The sequence below is a fragment of the Carassius carassius genome, chromosome 1, assembly GCF_963082965.1.
Source record: "Carassius carassius chromosome 1, fCarCar2.1, whole genome shotgun sequence".
NCBI lineage: Eukaryota > Metazoa > Chordata > Actinopteri > Cypriniformes > Cyprinidae > Carassius > Carassius carassius.
Genome location: NC_081755.1, coordinates 47,775,681 through 47,801,050, shown reverse-complemented (window position 1 = coordinate 47,801,050; position 25,370 = coordinate 47,775,681). Strand labels below are relative to the sequence as shown.

Here is a 25,370-nt window from a genome sequence, read left to right as displayed (position 1 = left end):
AAGGTTTAAATTAATTTACTCTGTGTGCATTGAATTTAATACATGAGTTTAACAATTTGAGATGAATTACTGAAATGAACTTTTCCACAACATTCTAATTTATTGGGATGCACCTGTACTTGAAATGCATAAATAAACTACCTGGACTTATGATTTAAACTTGCGATTTTATTTAAAATAAGGGCTAACCTCCACCCCCCAGATATTTTTGATGTAAATGTAAAATTTTTAATATTTTTGATGGCAGACGGGTAATAAAATGTAGAAAGTGAAAAGGAGATGAGATTCCATACTGAGAAGAGAAGAAAATTCCCTGACGCACCTGCATAAAACCAAATTAACATTAAGGGAGGATTTTGAATTTTTGTGTTGCGTTTGTGTTCATGCTTTAAAGTATATTGATGAAAACGGGCATTTCTTGAAACCCATTAACAACTTCCTTAAGATACCATGCAACCTTGTTGTCTGGGCTTTCAGGATGGGGTCCTGTTGTTGAGTTTAGGGGTGATGACATGCTTTAGTAGATGGGGATCATAGCCCATGAGTACTGGCTGTGATTTAATCAAAAATACATCTGAAATTAACACCATTTCATTAGATATCCATTTCCTATTAAAAAGAACCATAGGAAGACTCGGATGAAACAGACCATCATGCCACTTAAAATGAAAAACAAAAACAAACAGGAACAGATAGCCTTGCAATGATGTTTAATGGAATTTTGGGTAAAACCTTTTAGTTATCGTGAATCATTAATGTACATACATCCCTGGATCATGTCTGGATTCATAGCAAGATTATAACAATTTCTTAATTAGTTGCACATGCACTTCCAATTCTTGTAGAAATGTCCTGGTACTCACAGTAAACTGACCTGTGAGCATCATTTAAAGATTTACAAATGCAGGAAAACACTTCAACTTCCATAAACAGAATAGTTAGTCTGTTCCGAAATACAAATGTAACAACTGTAAATGAAAGAATCCATTTTAATCTGAGCCCAGTACTTTAAAACACTTAAATTACGTGCCAATGAGAATCAATGTTATCCTTCACAAAAATGTGCAGCAGTAGCTCAAAACTAATAAAAGACAACCAAAAATGAAGTATGACCTGCCATCTAACACTCATTCACCTCTCTATGTCAAACACTGTGAGCATGAAAAGCTTCTGAAGAATATATAACCTGTATTTAATGCTAAAACAGTTAGTGCTGGAACACGTTTTTAAAGCGAAAGCTGAAATGAGTTTCAAAAGACAGTGCAGCTACTTTTACAGTGCAGGAAAACTGATGTGTGTACAAACATTAAGGTAAGACAGGGATTTTAACAAATCAAATAAAAACAATAAGAAAAAAAAAAGTATAAAAAAAATTGACATTTGATTGGTAAAACAGTAGGATAAATACAAAGGTAGTTGGAGTCCACAAAGAGTGTTTAATTTTTTTTTTTTTTTTGCATTTTTGTCCTTTCATTAAAGGACATCAACTTAACTTAGTCTAACATTGCAGGGTCAGGGGTGCCATGAAACGCAGTGTTATTTAAAAAGTACATTCTAATAGAAAATGAGAATAGCTACTGTACATACAGAAGTTTTAGCCATACAATCATAACCATCACCTTGGTAATAGAAGAACACAGAGCAGCTCAGACAAAGCTATAATCCCTCACCTGATGGCTCCCCTTTACTTCCCCCCTTCTATCACACATTTCTATTAATTTTAACCCCACATTTGGAAGAAATTAAGGAAACAGGGTAGGAGCATGGGGTTTGGGGTAGACAAGGTGCATTCCAAAAGAGGGACTTTATACGTTACCTGCTAGAAAGTTATCAGTCTTATCACATATAGCAGAGTAGTATGGTGGCTGGCCGTCAGAATCGTCCCCATGTTGGGGTGAGAGGTGCATGGGGGACTCAGGATCCATTTCCTCAATAGCGCCTGGGTCTGTCTTACTGCACATCATGTAGTGCTCATCAAACCCAGCGTCATTCTCTGTGGGCTCGCTGATAGGCAGCAAATCCACTGGGCAGCCCAACAAGTCATCACTGTAGGCGGTAGCTGCTGGCAGGGTGAGCTCCTTGATGAAAGAGGGATCCTTGGCCTCTTCCGGAAGCTGCTCTTCATTTTCCAGGCTAAAGATGCCTGGACTTTTTCCACAGCTCTCAGCCATAGAGTGGGCATTGGAGATGGATGCGGAACAGTCAAAACCATACGAGGCCACAGAGTTTGCTGACTGAGGCGTACCACCATCTTCCTCTCCAATGCGTTCAGGAGCCTCCTCATCTTCCTCCAGGGCCACGAGGTTGTCAGGATCTGTGGCGTTGTCATCAACTGCAACATCAGGATCAGTGATTTGCATCTCACCCTCTATATCACTGGCCTCATCACCAGAGGTTGATGGTGATGATGGTACAGAGGCTGGTGCTGTTGCAGCATCACCCAGTACTTCATCGGCTGGTAGTGTTTCTGCCTCTTCCTCCTCCCCATCACCTCGCTCAAGGTGAATACCTAGGTCCTGCTCTATGTCTGTTGGCATGACAGGGACTGGTGTCTGCTGCTTGTCTGATCGGGATTCTACACCTGAGCTGCTGTCATAATCTCGAAGCTCTTCAGGTGTGCTGGTCTCACTGCTGCTATGGGCAGCCAGGGCTGTTCCACTGAGGGTGCTGGACTGGGACATTCCAATGGCAGGAGGAGCCAAGATACCCGACTCCACTGGGACTGAGCTCCCAGTCTCCTCTTGGAGGTCAAGCTGAGATTCTGAGGCCTGAATCAGGGATGGACTCATGTCCAGAAAATCTTCAGTTGGGGATTTGGGGGTTATATCTGGTTCAGGTAGGAATGTGGTGGTTGTATCTGGATCGCCTGGGAATTTGGTGAGTGTGTCTAGATCTTGAACTCTTGAAGCTGACAGGTTTGATTCAGACTGGACGGAAGAAGGCTGAGCCCAGGAATCAGAGAATGGATTGGAATTACTCCATGCTGCTGTCAAAGGCATAGATGTTGCTTGAGCAGTGTGACCCATGCTGTTGAGATCTAGATGACTCTCCTCTCTGTAATTATTGTCATCTTCAACTTTGTTACCATCATTTCTACTAACACCAAGTGCACTCTGATCCATGCCCCTGTGGACCGTATCTACATCTTCGTCTTCTACATCTATGTCTTTCTGTTGTATGTGATGTTCATCATCATGCTCTAATGCTAGATCCATGTCTTCCTTCAGATGCTCATCTTCTTCATCCTCTTCCTCATCTTCACTACCAAATGACTGTATTCCAGGAGGCCCTGTGAATGGCTGATCCCTGTCTGCCTCAGTCATGATAAAGTCACCTGTCTCTTTCACAATGCAGCTGTCTTCAGCATTAAAAGGAGATGTCACTTTTGTTTGTTTGTTGTCATGTTTGTTACTGCTGTACTCTTCATCTGAGTGCAGCATACCCCAATCAGAGCTGGCAAAATCTGCCACTCCCTTTTCAAGGTCAATTTCTTTCTCTGTTTGGGGACCTGATTGCTTTATGCCAATGTCTTTTACCTCCTCCTCTTCCTCTTCCTCTTCCTCCTCCTCATCATCATCTTCGTTAATCTCTTCTTCAGCTTTCTCCACCGCCTCTTCTTGTAATTGTAAGGGAGAGACAGGAGCTGCATTTTTTATGTGATCCCCACTAGTGGAGCCCATCAGATCAAAGTCTTTGATCACATTCTCAGCTGCAGAGGGCATCTGTATGTCATCCTGATTGTTTTCATTATCCTGCTCACTTTCTTCATCTTGCAGTCTTGCTTCATCCTGCTCCTCATTCTCTATGGTCACAGAACTGGGGCACAGTGAAGAGGTCTGTGCCCATGGTTCAATTGGACCCTGCATGCTCAGGAAGGGAGCTGATCTTGGGAGCTCGACTGGCATGGATGGTGGTCTGGTGGGAGAGGATGGTGGCGACAATACTGTGGTTCCCAGGGGAGAAACAGCAGGCACTGGCTCCTCCAGACTGACATAGTCTACATCAGCCTCCAGCTGCCACGTGGCATTATCATCTCTATAGGTGTCCATCTTCTGGGGGACGTTCTGGGGATAGACAAGTTTCACCTCATCAGAAGTAGGAGAAACAACAGGTGTAACAGTGTCTTCAGGTTCCTCTTCAAAGGCTGGAGAAATTACTGGTGAAGCGTTTTCTACAGGTGCCTCGTAAGAGGTTGGGGGAATATATGATGCAGTTGTTTCTTCAGGTATTACTTCAGTGGCAGGAGAAATGACAGGTGAAATGGATTCTTCATGTGCCTCATAAGAAGTTGGGGGAATGACAGATGCAGTTGTTTCTTCAGGTATTTCATCAGAGGCAGAAGAAATGACAGGTGAAATTGATTCTTCAGCTGCCTCGTAAGAGGTAGGGGGAATGACAGCTGTAGTTACATCTTCAGGTGTTTCTTCAAAAGCAGCAGAAATTACAGGTGAAACAGTTTCTTCTCTTGCCTCATAAGAGGTAGGAGGAATGACAGATGTAGTTAAGTCTTCAGGTGTTTCTTCAGAAGGAATGACAGGTGAAACAGTTTCTTCTCGTGCCTCATAAGAGGTAAGAGGAATGGCAGGTGTAGTTACTTCTTCATAAGGAATGACGGGTGAAACAGTTTCTTCTCGTGCCTCATAAGAGGTAGGAGGAATGACAGGTGTAGTTACATCTTCAGGTTTTTCTTCAGAAGGAATGACAGGTGAAACAGTTTCTTCTCGTGCCTCATAAGAGGTAGGAGGTATGACAGGTTTAGTTACATCTTCAGGTGTTTCTTCAGAAGGAATGACAGGTGAAACAGTTTCTTCTCGTGCCTCATAAGAGGTAGGAGGGATGACAGGTATAGTTACGTCTTCAGGTGTTTCTTCAGAAGGAATGGCAGGTAAAACCATTTCTTCTCGTGCCTCATAAGAGGTAGGAGGGATGACAGGTATAGTTACGTCTTCAGGTGTTTCTTCAGAAGGAATGGCAGGTGAAACCATTTCTTCTCGTGCCTCATAAGAAGTAGGAGGGATGACAGGTGTAGTTACTTCTTCAGATGTTTCTTCAGAAGAAATTACATGGGAAACAGTTTCCTCTTGTAGAATGGCAGACATAGTTGTGTCTTCAGGTATTTCTTCAGGTCTGACAGGTGTAACAGAGTCTTCAGGTGTTTCCTCAGTGACATCAGAAATGACAGGTGTAACTTTGTCTTCAGGTTCTTCAATAGTGGTAGGGGCAGCGACATGTTTGGCCATTTTGTTAGAATCCTCTTTAGGGTCCTCAGAGGAAGCAGGAATTAGAGTTGTAAATGAGGCTTCAAATTTCACCTCAGAGGCAGCAGGATTGACCTGGGTTAATGATTCCTCATGTGCCTCTTCAGTCGCAGCAGGAACAAAAGCTGTAGCTGAGTCTTCAGGTGCTGCCTCAGAGGTCACCACACAAACAACAGCAGCAGCTACAGTACTGGCTGCAACCACAGCTGGTACCACATCCTTTTTCTCACCCTCTGTGGCTGTTGCATCTACAGGCTGGGAAGCTTTTGGTCCACCCTTCAATGGCATTGGTGTGCTACTGCCAACTGACTTCTTTGGGCTGCTTGTCTTAGTGCTGAGCTTGCTGCCTGTGGTCTTGGGGCTTGCGCTAACCTCCTTGGAAGGTGTTGCTTTGCTCTCCTTGGGTTTACTAGTCTTAACGTCTGCCACCTTGCTAGGGGTGGTGTTTTTTTTTGGGACTGATTCTGCCTTGACAGTGGAGGCTGACTTAGGGGTGTCAGACTTGGTGGTCTTGGTTGGTGCTGGCCTGGCAAGTGGAGAAGAAGTGGGCTTCTTGGCCGCTAGATTAGATGGCTGCTTACTGACATCTAAAGAAAAGAGAACATATAATTTCAACTCAGTATCACAGCTACAAATAGGAATGAATCTAAACATTATTAAACAAATAAATACTGCAAATTTAATTTATTTTATGAAAATACAGCACTATAATGGAAGATTTAAATATTTACCATGTGTAAAATAAGTATTCTCATATTACAAAACAATATTACTGTTATGATGGTTACAAGTGAACTACATATATGCATTTATTGACTTTTATGAGGTGTCCACCTTTCTTGACAGGCGTTGTGGTCTTAGGAGTGGGAGTGCGGCCAGCAGAGGGTGCTGTGGTTTTAGCAGGAGAAGGTTTAGCGGTAGTAGATGGTGTCTTGGGTGTTGCAGTAGTGGGCCTGGATGCTGCTGTAGATGTCTTGCTGGCAGTTGTCGGTGTCCCAGGCTTAGGGGCAGCAGGGGAAGAACGGGCAGCAGGAGCAGAGCCAGCAGACCTACACATAGCAGATGTGACAAGAAATAGATTAATCATTACAGAGGTAGTTCATTAGTGCATTTTTAGGTCTGGCTGCTCCTAGCTTGCACAACTCTGTGTTAGTAGACTTCAGTTGAGCTTTTAAGTCCAGCTAGGACAAGGACCTCCTGCATTTAAAAAGCAGGAGAATGCCGGAAGAAAAGAACACCCAGAAAGGTTATAATATTAGTTAAAACTCCACTTCTGTTTTCAGTCATTGGTGATGTATCGTATATCCCATTTAAACCAGTGACTCATGAGTCAAAGCTTTGATTTGTCAGCACAGAAGGCCTGAGGCTCAGACAGGTAGCTAAAGGAATACAACATGGGGTTATGTTAATACTAGCAAAAACATTCTTTTCAAGAAATCCTCTCTGCACAGTTATCTACCCTTATTGTCTCTGTTCTCTCCTGGGGTGCCTGACTCAGTGGTAATACACATGATCTGCCCTGATGGGGTTTATTTTTTGTCTGTCCTGGTCTAGTATGAGCTTAGCTTAGCACACAGTAGTGACTCAGTACATGTCCATGTCAAGTCTGAATAAGCTAACCTAGATCCTGTGGGCCCGGCAGGAGTTTCTGATTTCCTGTCTACGCTCCACTGCATATGTCTCTCCTGTTCTAAATAAAAAGCTGGAGAGCACGAGGTAGTGCGTGTATCAGTGCAGAAGACACAGTGAGCACTGTGTAAATATATCATTGTGTTGAGTAAAAATAACCATACAAATCCCACTTAGCATGGCTCTTGCTAAAACACATGCTCAAGTTCCACATTTCGTCTAGGCAATGTCCATGCAGGATGGGCGGGATGAGATTCTAAAAAACTATGATGTCCTACATATAGAGTATCAATTGAGAGAGCAAGCAACCACATGAGAGAGAGAGAGAGAGAGAGAGAGAGAGAGAGAGGGTTCTATGAACAAAGAGGCCAAGTCTGACAGACTAAACCTGACAGAGAAAACCACACATGAATTAATGCAGTAGTGTGTTGTAGCTACTCAACCTAGTTTCATCTTACAAAAACACCTACACAACCTGGCACACAAGCACACAACCTGGATTAGGACATTAGTCTTTGAGCTAACCTGATAATTAGACCTGTGTACAGTTCATGAAAAAGCGAAGTCTTTGCAGTTCTTCTTTTTCTAAAGGGGTCATATGACGTAAAGAACATTATTTTTTTAGCAGAAAGATATATATATTTGGCTTTCTGACTCAAAGTTTCAACTAATCTCTGCAATTCTCCAGCTGTGATCATTTAAGGGTCAAACTCCCCTCCTCACTGCACATTGACAATATAGACACCTGTCCTCTTCCAAGCAGATTTGCAACATCTTTAGTTGATTGGAACTTCTTAATTATTGCTTCTTATATATATATATATATATATGTGTGTGTGTGTGTGTGTGTGTGTATATAAATATATATGTATATACACAAACACACATATATATATATATATAACCTTAAAAGGAGAGCATGCTATAAGATGATAAGATGAGAATGAGTACAATACAGAGAGAGCGAATGAGAGGTTCTATAAAAGTCTTCATATTAATCTCAAACATAAAGCCAATATGAATAATCTACAGTGACAGGATGACTCCGTATAGGAAGTGGGCACGCAGAGATTAGCAGAAACATTGTTCTCGTTGAACACAAGAGACAGAGAGCGAGTTAAAGTGAGTGAGAGAGAGAGAGAGATACAAAAACCTCTTTTAATGATGGCATACAATGACCAGGTGCCATCAAGCTTCAAAAAGGACACAATAAAGAAACAATATGACTTGTGGACTGTATTATTTTGGTCTTTTATGGTAAATTAATAGACCACTGGTGGTACATTATTGTCCTTGCAAAAATGTAGCAGCCTTTATCAACTAACTTTTGCAGAATAAATAAAGTGATATGGTCAAAGTCATTAATTTTTGACTTAACTATTGCACTAATTGAGAAAAACAAACAAACAAATCATCAACAACAAGCCATCACATCACAAGCTAATCATTTTTGTCTTAGATCTGTGCGAGGGGTTGAGAGCAAATATAATGCACATTAAAACCTCAAAATACACTGACGCTTAGAAACAATCCAAGCATATTTAGACATGTGCATTTGCTTTAACTGCTTCAAGCAAACAGCGTGCCATTCAACCATTTTATAGATAACTCTTTGTTGTTTTGTGAGCAAGGTCGAAGCCTGTGGCCTGATTGGCTAATAAACACTGTTTAACTTGCCGTTACATTTGTGAGTGGCAAAACTTCCCCTGAAGCCATAGCAGCAATGAGGAAGACAACCTCCTCCTGAGCCAGCGATGGGCAGACTATGGCTGACGAGATTTTAATAAGGCACTCTGGCCTGAAGGGAATCTTTAACCTCAATAACGAGGTTCATGTCCCTTCAGGATGAATCCTAATGCACTGCTATAATTCAGCAGCGTTTGATGAAAGTGCGTCTACCTGTTGGCACTTACCTGTGTGTAAATTTGCTGTGTTAGCTTAATATGGGCCAATAGCCATTCATCTGAACTAGATTTTGATTTATGTACTTTACCCCAAAAGCATAAATGTGTAGTGATTTCTTGGCTTGCGGTGGCAAATCTGTTTCAGATCAAATATGCTTTTTTTCAACTGTTTACAACTCTTGCCTAATTAAACAATGCATGGACCTGCACCCTTTTTTTATACTGTGCCCTGCGGAAAGGATACCTAGAGATGATTCCTTTATTACAAACAAATTTAAATAAACAGTGTCATCTTACTGGTGGAATAAATGTGAAATCAATTTATATGGATTTGGAAATATATGAATTAAAGTGAATGATCACAGTATAGAGACATGTTCATTAGGGGGAACTATATATTCTTAAAGACTTTCAAAATCCAAGAAAATAAACTATTCTGAAATAAATAAATAAAAATAAAATATAAATCAGCAACAGGCCACAGTCAGAGTGGATAGTGAAGACAAATGAGCATGTCCAAACTACAGTCACATCAAACTTGAGGAGTGGGAGACTAGCGAACATGCACAGCCTATAGAAATGCAGAATTCAGACATGCGAGAAACACATGAAGCACTGCAGCAAAATCAGAATCACTAAAGTGTTATAAACCATCAATCAAGTTGGCTGTTGGGAAACATGCACGCTCCATTTGGAGATTAGATGCAGTGGCTGCAATAAAACATCTCTCTGGAGGACTGAACTCTACCATGACTTAATGAAGGAGAGAAAGCGGGACATTAAGATACAGAAAGCAATTCATTTATGAGTAATGACGTTGGATGCTGGACGCGCCCTTTACCGACCAGCCCATAGTTCTTACATCAGTATGATGTTATTATCAACAGGAATAAACTCAATCATTAAGGTTGCACTAATAATTCAATCAATCAAAATAATTCATATTTTTGGCCAGTTCTGTCATGCTAGCACCCAACACAGGACTCTTGCACTGCTTTTATTTTATGCAAACATGCACCATTAATGCCAAAGCCATGTTTTATTTATTTAAAATCCAGTAGGTTAGGTAGATGCAGAATTCCCTGCAGTGTAATGTCTACTGCTGAAGGCAGGACGCACACATGGTTGAATGCGTATATGCACATTACACAAACACTCTTTAGATGCACACAAATGTGAAGAACAAAATGTGCCGCACCCAAAACTGAGTCACAAATTACTGGACTGTGAAGCAAATGTTGAATTAATTCAATGTCAATTAATCCATTGATATTAATATTAAGATAACAGTTTTGCTATGCTGCTCAGCTGTGCACATTTTGACTGGAGAAGCATTAAATATTTGTCAGATCAGAGATGCCTACTGGGTCAAAAACAAACTTGGATGGCAAGTAGCCTTTTCACTACTGTTTAGTGTTTGAGTTTTAAATCATAATGAGGCAGAAGCAGAAAAAAAGCCTCAGGGTGGATTCCCCAGATTATCTTTTCTAAACCCAGTACTTGAATATATTGCAGTGCTTATAGTGTCAAATATGTTTCTTTTTCAAGCAGTGTGTGACGTTGTCTGTGTGAAGGACAGCAGTTTTCCTGTTCTAATCACTGTATTAATCATGAAATAAACTTCCTGTTCAGCTGTATGACGTGGGAGGAGAGATGCTACATGTCGTGGCAGACCTCTGTTTGGACTTTTCTAACATGGACTAAATAACAACTTGGATCCAATTCTTTTTTCTTTTCTTTTTTGTTGTTGGTCTATTTGTCTTTTGTTGTCATAGCCAGGTTATTCTTGAAGACTTTTTTATTATTGTTACTAAGCAGCACTTAATTACAGAGCTTCTTGGAACAAGGACCTAAAACTCTGATAGAAAGAACATTGACAGACTAACTTTTGTCCATTTTAGAAGAAACATACTGCATTTTTAAAAGAAGCTAAATTGCAAATCAATGTGGTAATCAATGTCTGTCAAAACTGAAAGAGATCCGTAAAAATATATGGTTGTGGGACACATTAAAAATGTTCACAAACTCATACAAATATTTCTCCCCCACCCTCACATAACGTCATGAGTCTGATCTCATTTACAGGCCTCAGGATGTCCCTCATCGCCTCTATAAACAAGTAACAAAAAACTTCACTGTTCATGGTTGACTACAGACATCTCAAATCGGCTCCTGTGAGCTCTATGTTCTTATTCCTAGCATGACTCATATTGTCTCCCTGCACGATAACCATCCTAACATCTCTCAGCATCTGTCCTGGATATGTGGGGAGAATCTAAACTCTCTCCCACTGCGAAGAGTTTTTTGTAATCAGGAATTTTAGGACTGTGCCAGTTTATTTCCCAGCAAATTAAACTCTTTCCCTTTCGAACATAAAATTGAAGCCTAATGCTTTAAGTACTTGAAATAAGGAGTCGTGATTGTCTCCGAGAGATGTGGACTGCAACGTAAGGGGGAATAAGCAATGCCTGAAGTACACTGCAAATTAATGAGCTACTCAAATGGCCCACATTGCCGAATTCTAATTACCTTACCCTGTCTGAGAGCTCAATTTTTGACATTCCCAACCAATGTGATGCTTACCTGGCAGTCTTGGCGACAGGTGGCTTATCAGGTTTGGGAGAGCCAGTGGTGCTGGTCTTAGTGGTGGACGCAGTGGCAGGCCTTGGAGCTGAAGCTGTAGTGAAGGATGGTGTGAAAAGTGTTTAAGAAATTTAAAACAAGAAGATAAATACAGACAGTTCATTTGAATTTTTGATAATATGCTACATCAGATTTTCTCTCATGGAAGTCTAAAGGAGTTGAAGACCCCTGTCCTACATTGAATTAATGCTGTAATGCAGTAGTTCCCAACCACTCTTCTGAAGAAATGCAAAATGTGCAGTGTTGGGGGTGGGTATCACTGTTGTAATTAACGAGCTCAGATGATGCTTTTGACTTACCTGTAGCTTTTGGTTTAGACTTCAGACCATTGACTGGTGCAGCGGTGGCTTTCTTTATGGGCTGTGCGGTCCCTGTTGTTTTCACGCCATTGGCTGGAGCACTGGCAGGTCTCGCCATCCCAACCGGCTTTTTCTCAGTCACCTTGGTTGGGGGTGCAGAAGTAGAGCTAACCGTTTTTTTAGTGGCAGCAGTGGTTGAGGCTTTCTTCTCCAGGCCTGCTGTGGTGGTCTTTTTTGTGATGCCATTAGCTTGCGACTTCTGTGCCCCATTTGTCAGGCGGCTTTGGCCAGTGGTGGGACGAGAGCTGGTTGTAGATGCCTTGGTTCCAGTGGTGGTTGTCTTTGTTTTGGCAGAAACCTTCGTCTTAGCTTTGGGATCCACAGGCTTGTCCTTTTCGGGCTTGTTGGTTGCCTCTTTTTGCTGCGGTTCACCTTCTGTTTGCGTTGCAGGCAAAGCCTGGTCCTGAGCTTCGCCCACCGGCACCACCTCGACCGCAGGACCTGCATTTAATGCTTCCATTGGCTCCATTGCTGCCATGTCAACACCATCCGGTTTCATCTTGTCCTAGTCCTGGAGGTCCGTCTCAGCAGAAGAGGAATCAGGAACCCAGGACTCAGTCTACTAGTTGGAGTCTACTGCTATCAGATGATTATGGCTGACCTGAAAACAAGAGCAACAAGAGTTGTAGTCTGTGCTGAGACTTCAGAGAATAAACAAACAACAAGTCTGAACAAGAGAGAAGTCTGTACCCCTTCTCACTGGCAGACAGTCCTAAGAGAACAGAATCAGATAAAGAATCAGGTCTTAGAGAAGCTGGCTAAAAAAGACATTAGGAATAAAGTAAATAGTGTGCTGTGCTGAGGGAAAACGACAGCTGATTCAGAGCTCAGAGCTTGTGGATTTGTTTAAAATATAACCAAACTGAAATAAAACTACACAAGAAGTAGTTGCCAGCTATTAGGAGTGATGGTTGGTGTAATATTAGAGTTGTCATGAATACAGTTTTTCACTTGGAAAGACATCTATCGCAAGATTATTTGGGTGCTATTTCATGTGTAAAAATCTCTTGGTTTTCTAATTGCAAAGTAGCAATGCCAGATGCATTACCCACAATGCCTTACTAAAGCAGATGTTGTTTGCATGATTTAAGAGCAGCAGCTCCACAGCAAAGTTCATACAGTGGAAGAGGCCAACGAGAGGAAATGACTTGGCTCAAGGGAGCATGGGAAAAATAAGAGTCAGTCGACAAACATTGAAAACGCACACACATAAAGTGAACGTCAGTGTCACTGGACACCTCATCCACATTATATTCCAGAGCTGCAAAATCTCCCTGATTCTTTCTGAGGTCGACATTCATTCTTCCGCCCCTCGGACTCATTCTGCCCATTACAAAATCTCCTCAGTTAGTCCTCACACAGATGGTCTAGGCAGCTGAGCATCCAAAATTAGACAAACTGGGGGGAGGGGACAGAGAGAGTGATGGAAAAAAGAGAGCAAACCCGGGAGAAAAGAACCCATTCCATATATGCTGCCAGATATGGAAAAAAAGATATGAGAAGATATATTCCCTTGGACAGAGATCTACCTATCTATGGCCATTGGTTACTGATAGGAATTGTGCACTTGAGAAGATTAACAATGACCACATTGACTTGCAAACAACTGTTCCCATGGCAAAAAAACAATTGTATTTGTGTCAAATGGGGGAACTCTGGACACTTGGAGTGTTTTCGGACCTGCAGATCATTTGCTCCACACTGAAACAGACACAAATTGTTACGGTTTCTTCTTGGTTCAGTTCAGTTTTCAACCATGATAACTAATGTGCTCAGAATTAGAAAATGCTTGGTCTGTTGGGTTGCATTTCTTTATCACCTCAATTAAACAAGAGTTTATTTTTAATCAGGCTCAGATACCTCATTCGGGTGATTTCGGACTGTTATTTTGGTGTGGATTCAAGTGCAATTGCTGTGTTTATATGTGCCTAAACAAACCAAACTAAGGGAGAAAGAGTGCCAATATCTAAAACGGACAAGTCAGATGTGAAAAGTTATTGTACACTATACCTGCTTAGTTTTAAATTATGCGTCACAAACAGAACTATACAGCCAGATTAAATAACACACAAGTAAGCAATGAAGAATATCAAAGATTTTAGTCTTTTAGACAAGCACAACCACATGCAACATCACTTCCACTTCATAGACCTCAAGGGCTGTTTTCTCTTCTGAACAACAACTCCTCTAGATCACATCTCTCTCTATTTTAATATTGGTTGTAAATAAAGGCATTGTTGCATCTCTTCTACCGCTCCTGGCTTTTTTCTCTTGATCCGGTTTAGAATGATAGATGAGAATCGGCCTGTGAGAATGTCAGGTGGTCGAGAGCTGAGGAGATTAGAGGGGTAAAACAGCCTTGTTCAGAGAGGAAAACACACACCGTCACACGGCCTTACGACCTTGATCTTGCTGGGGGATATAGACTGCTTCCTCCTGCATATAAACAACAGTGACCCTGGGGGGGGTCAGAGGCCTGTGGTGTCCATCTAATTCTGGGGGGAGGATCTGCTGACTTCTGATGACCTCTATTCTACAGAGTGGCTGATGAAGACAGGCATATATGGAAAAAAGCATATGCAAATTAAATATTCAAAGTTTGAGGGAAGTGGAAAGGGGGAAATGCATTTACATGTATCTGACAATATTTGAACAAGAGTTATTTCTAGAGCCCTAGCTTTAATTTTTATTATATAAAATAACCTTATTTTATGTTAACTTAAATCATATTTCTTTTTAGCATCCCTCATTTAACTCTTGTTTTCATTGAAAAAAATTCAGTTCTGCAACCTAACAAAATGAACCGTGGCTAATTGCGATAATTTAATATAATATGTCAGTATTCCCAGTTTGTGTTTGAAAACCACCAGTTTTGTCATAATTATAGCAGAATTAGTAAAAAATGTCTCTTTTTGCCTTTGAATGTAATGTTTGACAATAGTGAGCCCTTAAATCTTGATTTGAGAGCTAGTGGTTTAGGAAACCTAATACCCAAATCAAAAGTGTTTACATGTTCAAATAAATATATATAATTAGAGAGCACAAGCTAGAGAAAACCAGAAATGATAGGTGTAGAGGCATTGTGACCTTACAAACATAAACATATAAACCTTCTTACCCACAAACCCTCTTACTGGCACTCCGTCACTCTCAGGGACGAACCTGCACATGCCTAATGCTAAATGCCTCATCCAATTATTGTAACCAATCCTGGTGCAGGAGCCTAATGTTCCTGAAGGGATGACTCTGCGAAGCGCTCATCCTCCAAAGACCCACATATAATTGAAACAAACACTGCAGATGCATCACATACTGTACCTTCTAGAAGCAATTTTTTGGCAGGTCTCCAGCAACAGTTCATCAGAGTCTTTAAATTGTCCCAAGGCAAAACCGCTGATCACCTCTATGCTAATGGGGTCATTATAGCGTCAAAATGCACTAAGGCCTCTTTCTCCGAGGAACAAGCACAACACAGCCTTGTGCATGCATGCATGAATAAATTAAGTTAATAAATTAATAAAGTGCTGCATTGTGCCTTAAAAAGTCCCCCATGTGCAAAGCTTGCTTCTCACAATCAGCTAACCGCTGCGGCACAGCATGTGTTAAAAGGCTAATGCCATCTTAGCTTTAGCCAGTTAGGGCCAAACCAACATGTCTAATAACTGGAGGACAAGAAAACAAACAAACCAGCAAACTGCACAATCTCAATGGCTCACTATAGGAAATCGTTCTCCCCACTAAATTGGAATCAATGGAGAGATTGTGCTGGGAGGAAGCGCAAATTTGCACACCACAGAGATGCTGCATAAATCGCATGAATTCTCCTGGGCCCTTTGCATGCATGTTGTTGTTGGCCTCTGATTTGGCATTTGGTCAGAGGACAGACTAATTAGCTGTAATTTATCACAGTTTGCCTCTGCAGAGATGATGCACACTCAAAAATATTTCTTGCTTATTAATGCATGTCTGATATGCATTACATTCATGATGGATTACACATTAATCTGTAATCTAAATTAAATTTGATATGCAATTCTAAAACTTACACTTTAAACTCAGGCCTAAATACATTGAGCAAACAAAAGCCTGAGGCGCACTGCAATGAAAAATCTTTATGCACCCTTTCACACCCCCCTTTGCTTGTAACCTCCAGGGGCTGCAGAAGTTTCCCTCCACCCCTGTCTCCCACTCTGAAACAAGTGAACACTGGATCTATTCAGCCACGACCACCACCACAAAGAGAGGGCCACCGGGACTCACAGTTTTTTGGTTGAGGAAGAAACACACTGCTGTGCTGCTCTGCAGGGGAAAGGTCAACAAGTTTATGGCACCTGGTTCTCAACCCTCAGAATTAAACAAGAATAAACCACACGTCAGGTCCATAAACTAAAAAAAAAATCCATTATAAACCACATCAGTGATGAACCGAATACATTTATAAAATGATTTGCAGGGCACATTAGCGGTGAATATCAAATGAATTTCCATGATAAATGCAATTTAAATTGATAGCTTTGCTCACTGTCAGTTATTTAAGAGTCTTTTGTTTCCTTCTTCAAATGCCAGCGAGTCTTTTTATAGAAAAGGCTCATTTGAATCTTTACTAACATTCTTTCTCCATTTGTTTAATGTATTATTTAATGTAGCCTAGGCTAAATTAGGAATTATTAAATGCTTTTGCCTGTAGAGACTTGCTGTAAAAACTGTACCAAGTTGTATTTGTAGAAATATCAGTATGAGTAACAATACAGTCTACAGTACTAAAATGAATCACAAAAAACTTCAAACCCTTTATTCATCATATAATGCTAGCCTTCTTAACAGCAGCGCAAGCAAAAGACTGACTGAAGGTGTGACTGGGGCCTGCATCACAGAACCGCTTTCATGAGTCCATGAATAGCCCATTGGCCGCTGGTGTCCATAACACAAACAAAATTACATAATAGCACTCAAGAGCGGACGACGTCTTAGACGCATCTGTGTGGAGATACTGGTCCCTCTCTATCTGCCGATCACATGACTCTCTGAGCAGCCCTTTATACAGAACACACACAGCAAGATGAAGTCAACCAGCCTGAGGCGCATTGCAATGAAACAAGTCACCAAAGAAGGGATTGTTGGGGTGGCAGCCCTCGCGGAGGAGTGAAAAGAGGATAGACACACATGGAGGCACATGACAGAACCGCTGCTGTCCAAGCTGACAAAAGCCATTTTAGTGCCCCCACTGTCGAGATTGCAATCGTGGCCAGTGCATTCCCAAAAACACCCTTGGCCAAAGGTCAAACAGATCGACCCATTCTACAGAACAATCAGTAGAGGTAGTGCGCCAACAGCTTGTGTGGCGGATACCTGGACAGAATCTAGGTGATGAGGAGGTAATCCTTGTACTGTAGGGAAGATTTACATAAGTTTTCAAGAACATGTGCTACACCAGGGCGTGAGACACTCGACAACTGTCTGGGATGCAACAGATTAGTGACCTACACAAGAATGCTTAGAGGCCATTTGCACAGGATACAGACTTGTGTTCTGTCTTATGGTGACTGAAAAATAAATCGAGCTTTCATGCAAAACGTTTGCCTTCCCCTAAGAAAATTTGCATTCGCTTACAAAATTTTGCATTCCACAAAAAAAACCTTGAGCTCTTTTGAAATAGTTTTGCTTTCCCTCAAGAAACTTTGTGCTCTTTTGCAAAAAGTTTGCCCTCCCCCAATAAAATTTCACATTTGCTTGCAAATATTTTGACCTCCCCCAAGAAATTTTGGGTTTTTACACAAAACATTTGACTTCCCCAAGAAACTTTGTTTGTGTTCACAAAACTTTTGCACTCACTTGCAAAACATTTGCCTTCCCTTAATAAAACTTTGACTTAGCTCAAAAAAGTGTTATCTTTCCCAAGAAACTTGCAAAATCACAATGCAAAATCAATAAGAATTGTATTGTTTTTATTATTTATTTATTTTTCCATTGTGCATTCTGCAGGGTTTTTTTTTGTAATCCATAGCTATTGTATATCCAGTATCATGCATTGTGTTTTGTTTCAAAAATGCTAATTTTCCATGAAATTCTGTAATTTATTACCACAAAATCTCAATTAAAGGAACACTCCACCCCAAAATGAAATTTTTTTGTCATTAATCACTTACCCCTATGTCATTCCAAACATGTAAAAGCTTAGTTTGTCTTCAGAACACCAATTTAAGATATTTTGGATGACAATCACGAGGCTTGTCCCATAGACTGCCAAGTAAATTACACTATCATGGTCCAGAAAGGTATGAAAACATAGTCAGTATAGTTACACAGAAGAGTGTAAGCAGCCTGCGTTAAGTCATATTCTCCAAAATGGCGCTACGGTGATGTGGGGAGAACGACTTGGGGGTGGTTAATGTCAAAATTTTCATTTTGAGGTGGAGTATCCCTTTAATGTCACACATTCTGTTTAATCTTAAAAAAATGTAATCTCTTTATTTAAAAAAAAAAAGTTGCTGCAGAGGCGTGCGACCTCTGACATATGTAGCAATTGTAAGTCGTTTTGGTGTGTAAAATGTAATCTTGCTGCAGTTCATCTAGTGCAGGGGTGCCCAATCCTGTTACTGGAGATGTAGGCCTACCGATTTCCAGAGTTCAGTTCTAGCCACACTCCAACACAACAGCCTGTAATGATGAAGTTCTTCTGAAGATATTAATAAGCTGGTTCAGGTCTGTTTGATCAGGGCTAAATCTAAACTGCAGGAATGTAGATCTCCAGGAACAGGGTCAGGCACAAACAGTCTAGTGGTTTCTGAACACAACAGCACATCCGGTATAAACGGCCCTGAAAACAACACCATAAAATGCTTAAATGTATTAAAGCAGTGTCAGAGCAGGATTGCACAAACTGGTACCAGTACCTCTGTTCAGTCAATGAACAGCAGCAGAACACATCACAACCAGCTGCAGACCAACACGGTCCTCTGGGGACAGGGAGATTAACACATGACAGAGCTTGTTAACTCTGGACAAAGCATGATGCTAATCCTGTGCGATCCTCCGATGGACACCCACAGAATGGGATGCACACAGGACACAGGCCAGATACGGGCCCCAGCCAGCATGCCATGCCACCTGGCCAAGAGAATAAGTGGAGAAATGGTGAAACGAGATGAGGAAAAGACGAATATTGATCATCAAGAGAAAGTGCAGGGCTCACAGCACAGATGGGAGAGTAGAGTAGTGCATTAGCAGAACATGTGGACACACTAAAATTGGGAGGTTTTGGGGGTAAAGGGGACTTTTAACTAATTTGTAATTCGAGTAGCTGCTTGATTCTATTATCTACTGGGAGCACAAAAAAGCTAAAGAGACAAATTACATAACCACTGATAAAAACCAGATGGTAGGGTTTGATCAATGACATCTGATAGTGTGTGTTTGTCTGTGACAGCATGGCCACAAACATCATCTGCAGCAGACAATAAACATACCCTTCAGCAAACAGGAGGAAGTGACACACACACACAAACTCCACAGGAAATGACTGTACCTATAAGAGGATTATACTTCTGCTCACAGCTGACCAGCACCTTCCAGATGGACTCTGAGCCTCTGTTCTGACTCAACGGAAAACTTCATAATGTGTCCATTGGCGAAGAGTGAATCTACATTAAGCCATCTTATATACAACCAAATATTGGTATTAAATGGTTATGGTTGGGGATCTAGCCAACCAAAGGTTGTACGTTCAAACTCCTGCGTAAGTGATTGTCCTTCCACTGCTGTGACTCTGAGCAAAAGTATTCGACCCCTGGTTGCACAAAACAGAGTTTCTATTCTGTTCTGCTGTTCAGCTGCTTTTGATGAAGAATATACTAAATAATAATGTCCTAGATTAAATTTATATTACGCAGATGTTCTTCTTTTAAGAGAAATTATTAACCGCAATATAGACTTCTGTTTTGATCAACTGATCTTGAAATATGAGAATTCATAGCAAATGAATGAATGAGCAAATCTGAGCAAAGCTTAAGACACTCCACTATTTTTGAAAATAGGCTCATTTTCCAACTCCTCTAGAGTCAAACTGCTGAGTTTAACCATTTTTGAATCCATTCAGCCGATCTCTGGGTCTGGTGGTAGCAATTTTAGCTTAGCTTATCTTAGATCATTGAATCTGACATTTTCATAATTTTCATAATCATAACATTTTACTCGAAAATGACCAAAGTCAAGTATTTTTAAAACTAGACTCTTCTGTAGTTACATAGTGTACTAAAACCGACTGAAAAGTTGACATTTTGTAGGTTGATATGGCTAGGAACTATACTCTTATTCCAGCGTAATAATCAAGGAGCTTTGCTGTCGTACCATGGGTGCAGCAGGCCCAATTTTCTGTCAGTCTTAGTACACAATGTAACTACAGAAGAGTCAAGTTTTAAATAGGAAAAATATCTAAATTCTTTGGTCATTTTTGAGCGAGATGCTAACAGTCTAATCAGATTCAATGATCTATGCTAAGCTACAGCTAAAGTGTTACCGCCAGACCCGGAGATCGGCTGAATGGATTAGAAAACGGTAAAACTCAGCAGTTTTACTCTATGCGAGTTGGAAAATTAGCCTATTTTCAAAAATAGTGGAGTGTTCCTTTAAGATGCTGACAAGCTGCAGATTTTTATGAACACCTTTTATGAGGTTGATGCTGAGAAAAAAATTTGTCTCATGCCTTTGTAAAGTAGGTTGCCATTTTTCACTGCATGGAGGCCTGCGGCAGTAAGACACCTAGTTTTCAGGACAGATTATTTTAATATGGCATTCAGAGACTGAAGGGATTCTTACAGAATGTGAACTGTAACCTTTTTAAAAAACAGCAGGTCAGTACATCCATCAGTGAACTGCAGTACTCATTGAAATCTCAAAGACACCATTCACTGAGTGACATCTGCCAAGACTGAAACAAGGGATACTGAACCAAAATGCACAAAGACAGGACTGCATATCTGATCTGATATAATATTGCTCCAGACAGAGATTAACACAGCAAGAGTGCTACAACTGCACAGAAGACATGTTTACAGAAAGCTTAAGTGTAACCGCAAAACACTCCCCAAAAAAAAGAACTCAGAATGCAACAAACCCTTCCAATTACCACAGCTGCAACACGATATCCCATCCTAACAGAGCCAACTGTCCACTGCAACAACTGCTCAGCCCCCAGGGTGCTATCTTTACTGGAGGAGTGAGTGCTTCAATATGAGAGACTTATCAGAACAGGACAGATGACACAGGAAAACCACTGCAACTGCATCTTAAGACGACAATGTTGACTGCACTTTTAAAAATTAAGGTTCCAAATGAGGGCTTTAAGCAATGCAAAAGAAAAACCATTTTGGCTCCTTAAAGACACATTCAGTGAACAATTCTTTAAGAAACTTTTTTTTTCTTAGTGTCAAGAATTTTTTTTTTCTAATCCAAAGAACCTTTTTTCACTATACAGAATTTTTGTCCAATGAAAAGGTTCCATGGATGATAAACGTTATTCATGGAACTCACAATGCCAATATATCTAAAAAAAAAAGAAATGATGTTACTTTTAAGATCGTACAGTGAGCAAGCTAATGTTGGCAAGCCAAATAATGCATAGTCACATTCTCTTATGTCTCTTCAGATAATCATAAACAAGAATATGACCTTTCTGATGTCATCTGCTGTAATTTCTTCTCTAATGAGTCCCATCCCCATTCCTCATAGAGTCACTACCCATCATGCCATGACACATTTCTAATGGCTGGCAATGCCTCCCTCCAAGAGCCTACTCCCTGTAGGATGGAGTTAGACAGCTACAGCATTGTATCGGAATCGTAATAAGACAGAACAATGCCAGTCAAATAAAAATGGATCTGGAATAATTAGAGAGAATTATTCACTGTGACCTTTGCAGTGAGTCAACAGCTTAAAATAGTCTGTATTACTAAAATGATCTGTCATTTAGACATTATATATGTGTGTGTGTGTGTGTTTAAAATGTGTTCCATATTTATACAAAATATACCAGACAAAAGCAGAAGAAAAAGATCTGATGAAGCCTCACTGGAGCGGTGAGATGCTGGCCGCAGGGGGTTGAGGCATCCGTCTTAAACCTTTTGTTTGCCAAGAAGAGAGAAGGGAACTATTAAGCAAGACAAAAGGATGAACTGACTTACAAAGCCAAGATTTAGCAGCGGGAGAAGCTAACCCAAGCCGCACCTGCTGCGAAACGTATCATTTTGACTCCGGTTGCGCAGGGAGCGGAGCCAAGAAACCACCCTGTTGATTTTCATTGTCCCTAAACCACGAGAAGATGAAAATACCAACGTAAAATGAATCAAAATGACCCCACAGGCCCTTTGGATAGAGTTCACCCGGGATCCTCTCTAAAACTAAAAGTACATTACTAGAAATCCAGTCCGATTAATCACCCTTGTCGCTTTTTATATGGAGAAATATCAATACTTCACAGTAGAGCGTTGAACGATATCGAGCTGCTGGTTGTTGTCTGGTCTCTGTCTCTTAGAAATGGACAGGGTTTGGACAGCACCGACGGGCGTGTATTTTGGTAGGTTGGGTCCTTTAATTAATTCCTGCAGTATCATTATGAGGTCTGATACACCGGCATCAGCCTTAATAACACTTCCTATGGAAAACAGATACTCATTTCAATAGTAAAAATATATATATATATACTTGAGTATGGGTAGGGGACCATTTTTTTTATTTGATGTTTGGCCAATGATCCAGTACAATATAGGCTACTAGCAAATTCAGTCACTGTAATACCTTGTATCAGGACCACGGCGGGTTTTATACATTATAGACAGAACAATAGACCGGGTCAATACTATATGGACCGGGCGGGTGAATACTGAATGTGGAGCGGGCGCGTGAAGAGGGGCGCAGAACAAAAGACTCGCGCGAACAGACGAGCGGAAAGTTTCACTGCTGCGAAACACACCAGCACATGCAGAAAAACTGCAATATAATTCATCTGCCAGCGCGATATGTGTTTGCTGAACTGTTCGTGGTTTTCTATCGCTCACAGTTAGGAGTGGGCTTGCCGTCACCGCCCAGGCATCCACCATTGAAACGGACTCAAAGGATGAACAAGGCGACACGGAATAAAGGGAGACAATCCGTGCCGGTTAACAAGCAGTAAAAACATCAACCAAAAACATATCTAAACCGGCGTGGTAGATGAAAACCTATGAATCAAACCGGTGTGAAACCTGATCGCTTCAGGGGCATTTTCATCTGATGATCTCATTTATTCCGCCGGTATTATAATGACCGATGTGAACAGGAACTCATACATATTCATTGACATATCAATGCATGCAGTCGTAAATCATGCTGCTGAGTGAAAAGCTTTTCTTAAACTGAAACTGACATTCATTTTTTTTTTAGTTTAATTAGTTTCGAGAATGAAAAACGCTTTTAATGAATCGCCGGGTTTCTTTAGGATCGGCACAGAGCGAATCTTACCGAGTCTAGCGCTTTTCCTCCAGCAACGCCCAGTCGGTACTCGCGTCTTCCCCGATTTTTTTTTTCTTTCTTTCTTTTTCCAAGTGGAATCGGAGGGCAGCACTGTGAGTCGAGAACAACCGGCAACAAATGTTGAGATAAAAATCAGTAGCTCTGACAAAGGCCGTTTGGAGCTGACTGACTGTCTACCGGCGATAAAAGAGATGCGCGTCTCCTGGCAGCAGAGAATGGAACGGCGCTCGACGGTCCGCGCACGCACGCACGCACGCGCACACTATGCGGTCGCGGGAGGGAGCATTGAAAAGGATGAAAAGCGAGAGCAGCTTCGGTCTCTCGCCTGTGACCAATGAGCTATCAATTCAGGCGGAGATTTATGCAAATGAGGGATGATGTCATCGCAAGAGGCCACCTCGCGTCCTTTCTTTATGCGCTGTCGCTCTTCTTTTCTGTCGCCTCGGACCCCAGTGCGGCCCCCGCCCCCATGAGCCCACCCCCCACGCCCGCGTTCCCGCCATTTCTTTTCCACTTTCACTCTTCACTTTTACTAATGCACACAAGTGAGCAAGAGGAACAGGGGGAGGACTCACTAAAACTTAACCATTTAACATTTTTAACAACGGAAACAATTAAAATATTTTTAAAAGGGGGATTTCATTAGCAGGGCAAACTTTTTTTTTTTTTTTTAAAGTATTAAAATAATTACAATTAAAAATAAAAATCAATAAAACATATTACATATTTAAAAATAAAAAACACACCAAATGTACTAAAACATATAAAACAAATACATGTTAAATACATTTAAAATATCACTACAAATACATAAATTATACAATATAAAAACTGTAATAGTATTTGATACTAAAATAGCAGAGAAGTTAGGTTATACTGCAGGACATGGATTACACCTTGACCAATACTATGTTCAAAATTATTTAAAAGACATAAGCTGAATAGAAAAAAACTGACATCTGGTGGATTTTGGCAGCATTTTCTCATCTTTAAAGGTTGACACACCTATTTACTTTGCTTTCATGGCTATGCATGATAATATTGTTTTATTATTTACACTTCAGATTATTTTTTTCGGTTCTTTGTGAACAACATTTTCGATTTGCAGCTCACCAGTTGAGATTTACAAGATTTAGAAACCTGTAAAAGCTTTGTTTGTCTTCGGAACACAATTTAAGATTGGATGAAAACCGGGAGACTTGTTGACTGTCCCAAAGACTGCCAAGTAAATAATACTGTCAAGGTCCAGAAAAGTATTGAAAGCATCATCAAAATAGTCCGCCATCAGTGGTTAAACCGTAACATTATGAAGCCACTGTAATGAATACTTTTTGTATGCAAATAAAACAAAAAGAATGACTTTATTCAATAATTTGTCTACTCTGTTTCTCCACACATCATTGTAGCGCCATTTTGGAGAATATGAAGTGACCGCAGGCAGTGCATGCTCTTTTGTTACAGCCATGCCACACAGGTGTGCTGTTTTCTTTCAAATCAAAGTGTAACTATACGTAAAAAAAAAAACGTATCCTTGTGTCGCAGCTGACACAGAAGAGCTGCCTGAGTTCAGCTCATATTCTCTAAATGGTGCTACAGTGATGCAGAGAGACACAAAGGAGAGGAATTGTTGAATAAAGTCATTATTTTTGTCATCATCATTGTACGTGAAATGACAAAATTGTCCTTTTAGGGTGGAGTAACCCTTTAAAGACACCTGTGTGAGCACATTAAAATCTGCTCCATAGTGGACAGTTTGAATGCATGCTCATATGTGCAAAATACATATTTGTTCTATTATCTGAATGCGGTTTGGTAGCGTTTGCTTGTTAGCCTGATTTCCCAGACACTCTGGAGAAGCCTCTAGACTGCTGCTGCTCTCATACAAGTCTTTGTTTTCCTTTCTCTCTGGCGCTGTTGAGACGGTGGGACACAGGGTGGGCTTTCGGCATGTCTGTCTGCCTCTCTGTCTCGTGAGTGTTCTCCTTTTCTGACAAACAAAGCTGCATGTAAATGTTCTTATAGCAGAAGCTGATGCATTTCTGATAGGCAAAGCACACACACACACACACACA

The 25,370-nt window shown here is 40.8% G+C and overlaps 1 protein-coding gene across 3 annotated transcripts; it reads right to left on the bottom strand.

Annotated features, from left to right (window-relative positions):
• Window positions 1–695: 695 nt before the first annotated feature.
• prr36b (proline rich 36b) lies at window positions 696–23,567 on the bottom strand. 3 transcript variants are annotated; one of them, XM_059562291.1, is made up of 6 exons: window positions 23,287–23,567; window positions 11,734–12,394; window positions 11,375–11,468; window positions 6,093–6,307; window positions 4,648–5,845; window positions 696–4,569 (listed from the first exon to the last, which is right to left on the bottom strand). In XM_059562291.1, exons 2-6 carry the CDS (start codon window positions 12,290–12,292, stop codon window positions 1,806–1,808), a joined length of 4,830 nt encoding a protein of 1,609 aa, XP_059418274.1. In that variant the 5' UTR covers window positions 12,293–12,394; window positions 23,287–23,567; the 3' UTR covers window positions 696–1,805. The 3 variants fall into 3 exon arrangements, with proteins under 3 accessions (XP_059418274.1, XP_059418285.1, XP_059418264.1); XM_059562302.1 differs by having other exon boundaries at window positions 696–4,255; window positions 4,352–5,845; window positions 23,287–23,566; XM_059562281.1 differs by having other exon boundaries at window positions 696–5,845; window positions 23,287–23,566.
• Between the last annotated feature and the right edge of the window lie 1,803 nt (window positions 23,568–25,370).

Coding starts and splice junctions, on each gene's coding strand:
- prr36b (XM_059562281.1), bottom strand. CDS start 12,292: ATGAAACCGGATGGTGTTGACATGGCAGCAATGGAGCCAATGGAAGCA. Junction 11,469..11,733: donor GTCTAAACCAAAAGCTACAG/GTAAGTCAAAAG, acceptor CCTTCACTACAG/CTTCAGCTCCAAGGCCTGCC. Junction 5,846..6,092: donor CACAACGCCTGTCAAGAAAG/GTGGACACCTCA, acceptor TCTTTTCTTTAG/ATGTCAGTAAGCAGCCATCT.